The 8972-nt window shown below is 36.6% G+C and overlaps 1 protein-coding gene across 1 annotated transcript; it reads right to left on the bottom strand.

Annotated features, from left to right (window-relative positions):
- Positions 1-1566: 1566 nt before the first annotated feature.
- On the bottom strand, positions 1567-2499 carry LOC100340680 (olfactory receptor 5AC1-like). Its single transcript, XM_002716746.4, has one exon. It carries the CDS (start codon positions 2488-2490, stop codon positions 1567-1569), a length of 924 nt encoding a protein of 307 aa, XP_002716792.3. The 5' UTR covers positions 2491-2499.
- Positions 2500-8972: the final 6473 nt, after the last annotated feature.

Raw genomic sequence — 8972 nt, 5'->3', positions numbered from 1 at the left:
GTTTCAAATAAATTTTGCTATTGGGAACTTACTGGATTTAATCTTAAGACCATACAAACAAGTTAACTTTTTCCAATAATGTGCATATGAAAAATATTTAATAGATAAAGAATACTTATTATATATGTTAATTTTAAATTAAACTTTCGATGTATTTCCTGGAGCTATTGGATTGACAAAACCTAACATGTTTTATAACACTGAACAACAGGACAGTTTTTTCATTCTTCAAAGCTTGGACTTAATTCTAATTTGATACATTTATTTTTCCTAAATAAATATGCTGGGAAGACACCCAGCTTACTTGAGGAATATGATATTTTCTTGAAAAGAGCTGCATCATTTAACTATATAAAATGAAATATTTTGCCAGTACATTCTCAATCACTAATTTATTTGCATTTCACTTACCAATATGCACATACAGTTATATGTACATTTTTTTTGACAGGCAGAGTTAGACAGTGAAAGAGAGAGACAGACAGAGAGAAAGGTCTTCCTTTTCCATGGGTTCACCCCCCAAATGGCCGCTACAGCAAACACTGCGCAGATCTGAAGCCAGGAGCCAGGTGCTTCTCCTGTTCTCCCATGCGTGTGCAGGGCCCAAGCACTTGGCCATCCTCCACTGCCTTCCCGGGCCACAGCAGAGAGCTGGACTGGACGAGGAGACATGTTTATATTGAGAATTCATTGGTACAATTTTTGACCTCAACTTTATATACTAAACCAGTTTTCCTTATCTTTATCCAATCTTCTTGCATTCTGCCTGGTCATGTCAACTCTACAAAAACTGACAGGAATACAAATGTAAACACAATGCTGATGTCTGAAATTATATTTTATTAAGCTATAATGTTCTTAAATTTATGAATGAATGGATACCACATTACATACGATATCCCCAATAGAAATAGTATGTTAGTTTGTGTAGAGACACAAGATGTGATTACTTTTGACGTTTCACTCTTTAACACCAGAGTTTCATTTTTCTTTCTAAGATTCAACACATTTTTTTAGAAATTTAATTTTTTTCCAACTTTCATTCCTAAATAGTAGATTACTGCTTGGGAACATTCTCCACCAAGTAAGCTTTATCATCATCTACCAGAACCACTGTGCATGGCAGAGAACCACCAGTCCTTATCAACTTGCAGGTCCATAAGGTTGGGCTAGGGTTCACTGATGTAAGTAACTAACCACATATGGCAACCTCAATTAGAGGCATTTATCAGTAAATATTGATCAATATTACCTGGTAAAATTTCCAATTACTACCTGTAATTTTGGAAGTCTCAAGCAAATAACCAGTTTGCAAAACCTAAGTGGTCAGGTAGAAAAAGATCCGAGTTTTTTGAATAACCCAATTATGAGTAATGTTACCAAATGTTCACTGGACCCACATGTGAGGAAACATAATAAAGCTAGATTCTATCAGGCAGAGTACACGAATCCCCCTGACCACCTGTAATATGGTGAAATGGGAGAGTCAAAATCAATGTATAACACTTACAAATTTTTTTCAACAAAAGGTGAAGAAGAAATATTTGAAAGTTGTCTCTCATCTGTTTATTTCTTCATTATTCTTCTCAAGGCCCCTTTAACCTCTTTGTTCCTCAGGCTATAAATAAAAGGATTCAGCAGGGGAATTATGATTGTGTAGAATAAAGAATACAGTTTGTTCTGCTCTTCAGCGGGTGCAGATCCAGGATGCACATACATGAGGAAGAGAGTGCCATAGAACAAAGAGACAGAGAGCAGGTGGGCACTGCACGTGGAGAAGGCTTTGCTTCTGCCCTTCTCAGACTTCTTCTTCAGAGTGGTTAAGAGGACTTCAGAGTAAGAGATGAGAATAGTCATGAAAGTGAAGATTTGTATAAAGACTGAAGAGATTACAACCAGGAGTATATTAAGTGTAGGGTCACTGCAAGAAATGTTGAACAGCTGTAAAATTTCACAGTAGAAATATTGTATGACATTGTACCTGCAGAAACTTAATCTAGCTAGCAAAGCTACATGAATTGCTGTGTGCAGAAAACTAATTATAAATGACCCACTTATCAACCAAGCACAGACTCTGTTGGACATCACCACAACATAAAGCAAAGGGTTACATATTGCTATGTAGCGGTCATAGGCCATCACAACCAAGAGGAAACATTCTGTTGTTGCAAAGGAGCCAAAAAAATAAAACTGAGCAAAACAGTCAAAAAAGGATATTGCATGATTCTTTGATAAAAAGTTGATAAGCATCTTGGGAGTCACAGAGGAAGAAGTGCACACATCTGCGAAGGCTAAGCTACCAAGGAATGAGTACATGGGGGTGTGAAGGTGGGGATCCTTACAGATGAGAGCAATCAGTCCAAGGTTGCCCACTGTGGTGGTGAGGTAGATCGCCAGAAACACCAAGAACAGGGACAGCTGCAGCTCTGGACGATCTGTGAGTCCTGTGAGGACAAACTCCATCACCAGAGTCTGGTTTTCCTCTGCCATGTCTGACCTGGCCAATCACTAAAATGGAAGAAAGAGTGAGGTAACAGTCACTAAGAAGCATAGAAATAGTGACAGTTTCATGTGACTAACATATTCCTAAAAGTGCTTCTCATTTTATTAGTAGCTTTAAATTTTTAATTTTATTTGTTTTTTTTTTACCAACATTCAAAATTCTCTGAAATAAAAAAGCTTTGAAATGATGATTAACCTTAAGTGAAACATAAATTTCATGCCATATCTTTTTTAATTTAACAGATTTTAGTAGCTTGCATACACTCAAAATTCACATGAGAAATTTCCATTATCCCACAAAGAACTATAAATAGTAATAGTCAAAGCATTTTCATATTGAAATGTGATAAAGCCCTAAATCTAAATTCTAGTGTATTGGTGTTAGAATAGACAGGAAGATTCATGCAGCAAAATAGAGAGCCCAGAAAGAAATTCTAGTACATACAAGGATGTATTAGAAGACAATTATATTTTTTCCATTCAATAGAAAAAGATGACTGATTTAATGGATTGTGCTCATGGTACTTTTGGCAGTTTCGAAGTGAAGATTAGGCACCTTACTGTTCAAGGAGAAACAGACTAGATATATCTATTATAAAATTGTTGGATAAAACACAATATATTCAGATTATAGAATAAAATTCAGTCATGAAAACAAAAAGGCTAAACGAATTGAATTGGAAATTATCAAGCTATATATTTATCTGAATAGAGTAAAATACAGGAAAGGGTAAATAATATATGACATTATTGTAAAAACAAGCAGGGTTTTGAAAATATTTATTTCCTTGTTCAACTGAAAGTCAGAGTTACAGAGAAAGAGTGAAATAACTTCCATCTGCTGGTTCACTCCCGACGTGGCCACAATGGCCAGGGTTGAGCCAGGCTGAACCCAGAAGCCAGGAGCTTCATCCGGGTCTCTCACGTGGGTGTCAGGGGCCCAAGACTTGAGCCATCTTCCACTGCATCTCCCAGACCCTTTGCAGGGAGCTGGTTCAGCAGTGGCACCCATATGGGATGCCAGTGCCACAGGTAGTAACTTTACCCACTGCACCACAAGGCCTGCCCCAAGAAGTATATTTTTAAATCTCTCTTTTATGTAGAAAAAATTGTGGGTAATAGAACCCAAATGTATAACAATGTTTTTTTCTGGTTTGAGATTAGGTGTAGGAATAAAAGAAGTGAGGGAAAGGGCAAGAGGTGCAATCCAAAAAAGGATTCCACAAGGTGGGTGGGCATCTAGCCAAGCAGTTAAAATGCCTGCAGGACCAGCGTTGCGGCACAGCAGGTCAAGCTGCTTCCTGCCATGCCAGCATCCCACATGGTGCAGGTTCCAGTCCTAGCTACTCTACTACTGATCAGCTCCCTGCTAATGCACTTGGGAAAGCAGCAGTAAATGGCCTCAATTCTTGAGCCCTTGACACTCATGAGGGAGACCCGGATGGGTTTAGGTTCCTGAACTAGGCCTGCACCAGCTCCAGGCTTTGTGGCCATTTGGAAAGTGACCCGGTATATGGAAGATCTTTCTGTGTCTCATTCTCTCGGTGTAACTCTGCTTTTCAAACAAAATAAAAAACAAATAAATACATTTAAAAAATGATGTCTGTAGCCCACACCCAAGTAAGAGGGTTTGTTTCCCAGTTCTAGACCATGGCTATAGCTTCCTTCTACTTCAGACCCTGGAAGACAGCTCTGATAGCTCAAGAAACTGGGTTCTTGCTACCCATGTAGGAGACCTGGATTGAGTTCCTGGGTCCTGGCTTCAGATCATCAGGCATATGGTTATTTGGGGATTGAACCACCATATGGGAGCTCTCTTTCTCTGTCTCTAAAATGAGTGAATGAATGAATGAATGGATGAATAAATAAATAGCTTTAGAAATAATTCCACAAGAAAAGTACTATATGTCATGATACCTTTTACACAAAATAGTGTAATACATTTATATGTATGGTGTATATATATATATATGTAAATTAATAAAGGGATGTGTAAAGGAAAATGCTAGAGAAAATAAACCTTATTGTTACCTTTCTAGGAAATATTTTGACAGCAAAATTCCACTATAAGCTTAGTAAACCTGTAAACTTGTGTACCTACATACATACATGCAGAGATAGCACAAGAAAATTATAAATTTCAAATGAATATGATCAAAATGAAAGTCCTGAACACTGAGAATAGATGTGACTCATTTTTTAGAACTCCAAAGTTATCTATAATTGTGCAAGATACAGATTTAATACAGTGACACGATTTTTGGAGGCTTGGTAATTTCTATAATGTTCTTTCTAAATTTATTCCTGTATTTTTGTCATTGTTATTGTTACAACATTTAGTGTTTTCATGAAATAAAAAAATTGAGTTCTTTTCCGTGATTTTATATGTCTGTGGACAAACTCCAAAAAATGTTCTTGTGTTTACATATCCCTCTAGATTATCTTGAAAAGAAAAATAAATATTTTGAGGTGTCAAATACATTTTCATTTTAAGATAATACTTCTCAATATTTAAGAAACATGCAAACTTTTTTACTATGATAAAATATTAGAAAATCTTGGTGCAGCTAATTTAAGTAAAAAAATCTAACATTCTAAGAAATAATCATAAAGAACAATTATGAAATGTAATTCTATCCTCACTAAAAAAAATTAATTAATTTTAAAATTCCTACCTTTAATTATATGCCCACACAGAGCACTGCATGTCCTAGCATACAAAATATGTCCAAAAAATTAATGAAAAATTAAGAACCATAATATCTTTTTCTTTGAATAAAGTGATGCAACTCTCTCTATAAACTCTATCATCGAATTATTAATATTCCTAATTTTAGTTCCTGCAATGTGTAATTTAGTCAAGAATCAGTAAGCTTTGTGAACGATTTCATGAAACTAATAAATTCTTATTACATTAAGTCATACAAACTGTAAGCCAGAAATTCCTATTCTGAGGAAGTACAAATGAGATTTGAGTAGTAAAGCTCATGTGTCAATTTTTAAAAACTGTAAACATTAGAAAATTAGCACTGAATGTGTTGAAGTTTTATTATGATGATTTAAATGTTTCATTTTTCACTCTTCTATTAATAAAGTGTATTTTAAATGTTTCCAATAATTGTATTACCTATTCAGTAAAAATCCTAATGGAAATACACATGTTCAGAAAGACATTCATTTCTGTCTGTCCAGATTTTCGTGGATGATTTAAAAAGTTATTATCTATCATTTTCTTGTATAGATATTTTGTTATCCTACAGAAAGATTGTAAAACTATAATAACAAAGCTTACAAAAATCTCTGTACTCTTACCCAGTTCTGCAAGACGTTGAGAAACTTAAGATGTGCTTATTTTCTGGAAGTAAAATAAAAGGTAGAGAAATGAACCAGTATTATTTCAGTTCTTGAAAACTCCCAAATGGAGCAAGACAGTATTTCTTTCCTCTATTTTCAAACCAATCCTTTAAAAAATTTTTAAATTCCCTTAATATTTCCAATGGATTCCCAGTGGGATTAAGTAAAAGTTGTTCTACTGGGCATTGTTAGCTCATCATTAAATTATCCCTACATAACTAGTTATAACAATTAAAAGTGATATAGAACCCCTGTGTTTTCAGATTTCACTATAAGGACATGTTTAAAACATGTCACAGAACAGTGTAAAATAAGCTTGTTTTCCTTGCTTTGTATCTCTTAATAATGCCACAGATCAACGACCTTATAAACTTTGATTTCCATTTAGAAATCTCACAGGAACATGAAAGTTAATGTATCCAAATCTGAGATTAAGATTTTCCACTGCTCCACTCCCAAATTGAGTATTCTTCCAATGCTCTTAGTCTTGGGGAACAGGGTTAACAAAAAAAGATGTTACGCAAGCCATAAATCAGAGACATAACCTGAACATTAACTTCATCCTTAACTCTGTTGTTACAACCACTGTCAAATCCCCTAGGTTTCTTCTGCTAGAGATGTTTAAACTGCAGCCATTAATTTAACCCCTGAAGTTTACCTCAAGGGATGGGCATTTGGTACAGTAGTTAGGTTGCAACTTAGGACACCCACACCCCATACTGCAGAACCTAGCTTGAGTCGCAGCTACTCCCCTTCCAATCTAGCTTCTTGCTAATGCTCACACGGGGAGGCAGCAGATGATGACTCAAACAGTTGAATCCTTGCCACCCACAGGAGAGACCCAAATGTAGTACCAGGCTCCCAGCTTCGAACTGACACAGCCATGCATGTTGTGGGCACTTGGGGAGTGAGCCAGTGGATGGAAGGAACTTTCTCTGTCTTTTTTTTTTATTGTTTATTTTATTTTATTTTATTTTATTTTTTTATTTTATTTTATTTTTAACTTTTATTTAATGAATATAAATTTCCAAAGTACGGCTTATGCATTACAATGGCTTCCCCCCATAACGTCCCTCCCACCCGCAACCCTCCCCTTTCCCACTCCCTCTCCCCTTCCATTCACATCAAGATTCATTTTCGATTCTCTTAATATACAGAAGATCAGTTTAGTATACATTAAGTAAAGATTTCAACAGTTTGCTCCCACACAGAAACATAAAGTGAAAAATACTGTTTGAGTACTAAAGTGAAAAATAATAGATGATTTTTTAAATGATGATGAAATCAGATCAGACCTATTGTCATGTTTAATCCCAGTGAGAGTCAAGTTGGGAATTGATAATTTCTTTCTTTTCTTTCTTTCTTTTTTTTTTTTTTTAGAGAAGATAAGATTAGTATACATTAAGTAAAGATTTCAACAGTTTGCACCCCCATTGAAACACAAAGTGAAATATACTGTTTGAGTACTCGTTATAGCATTAAGCCTCAATGCACAGCACATTAAGGACAGAGATCCTACATGAGGAGTAAGTGCACAGTGACTCCCGTTGTTGACTTTACAAATTGACACTCCTGTTTATGGCATCAGTAATCTCCCTATGCTCCAGTCATGAGTTTCCAAGGCTATGGAAGCCCTCTGAGTTCTCTGACTCTTATGTTGTTTAGACAAGGTCATAGTCAAAGTGGAGATTCTCTCCTCCCTTCAGAGAAAGGTACCTCCTTCTTTGAAGACCTGTTCTTTCCACTGGGATCTCACTCACAGAGATCTTTTCCCAGAGTGTCTTGGCTTTCCATGCCTGAAATACTCTCATGGGCTTTTCAGTCAGATCCGAATGCCTTTAGGGCTGATTCTGAGGCCAGAGTGCTATTTAGGACATCTGCCATTCTATGAGTCTGCTGAGTATCTCACTTCCCATGTTGGATCACTCTCCCCTTTATTTATTCTATCGGTTGCTGTTAGCAGGTACTAGACTTGTTTATGTGCTCCCTTTGACTCTTAGTCCTTTCATTATGATCAATTGTGAACTGAAATTGATCACTTGGACTAGTGAGATGGCAGTGGTACATGCCACCTTGATGGGATTGAATTCGAATCCCCTGGTATGTTTCTAACTCTACCATTTGGGGCAAGTCAGCTTGAGCATGTCCCAAACTGTACATCTCTTCCCTGTCTTATCCCCACTCTTATGTTTAACAGGGATCACATTTCAGTTAAATTTCAACACTTAAGAATAACTGTGTATTAATTACAGAATTAAACCAGTCATATTAAGTAGAACAGACAAAAAAAAATGACTAAGAGGGATAATGTATTAAGTTGTTCATTAACAGTCAGGGCTACTCTGATCAAGTCACCATTTCTCATAGTGTCCATTACACCTCAACAGGTTTCCTTTTTGGTGTTCAATCAGTTGTCATCGATCAGGGAGAACATATGGTATTTGTCCCTTTGGGACTGGCTTACTTCACTCAGCATGATGTGTTCCAGATTCCTCCATTTTGTTGCAAATGACTGGATTTCGTTGTTTCTTACTGCGGTATAGTATTCTAAAGAGTACATATCCCATAATTTCTTTATCCAGTCTACCGTTGATGGGCATTTAGGTTGGTTCCAGGTCTTGGCTATTGTGAATTGAGCTGCAATAAACATTAGGGTGCAGACCGCTTTTTTGTTTGCCAATTTCATTTCCTTTGGGTAAATTCCAAGGAGTGGGATGGCTGGGTCGAACGGTAGGGTTATCTTCAGGTTTCTGAGGAATCTCCAGACTGACTTCCATAGTGGCTTGACCAGTTTGCATTCCCACCAACAGTGGGTTAGTGTCCCTTTTTCCCCACATCCTCGCCAGCATCTGTTGTTGGTAGATTTCTGCATGTGAGCCATTCTAACCGGGATGAGGTGAAACCTCATTGTGGTTTTGATTTGCATTTCCCTGATTGCTAGTGACCTTGAACATTTTTTCATGTGCCTGTTGGCCATTTGGATTTCCTCTTTTGAAAAATGTCTATTGAGGTCCTTGGCCCATCTCTTAAGTGGGTTGTTGGTTTTGTTTTTGTGGAGTTTCTTGATCTCTTTGTAGATTCTGGTTATTAACCCTTTATCTGTTGCATAGTTTGCA

Source organism: Oryctolagus cuniculus, chromosome 4, assembly GCF_051225735.1.
Source record: "Oryctolagus cuniculus isolate XC-2025 breed Fujian yellow rabbit chromosome 4, ASM5122573v1, whole genome shotgun sequence".
NCBI classification, from domain to species: Eukaryota; Metazoa; Chordata; class Mammalia; order Lagomorpha; family Leporidae; genus Oryctolagus; species Oryctolagus cuniculus.
This window is presented reverse-complemented; position numbering and strand designations above follow the sequence as displayed.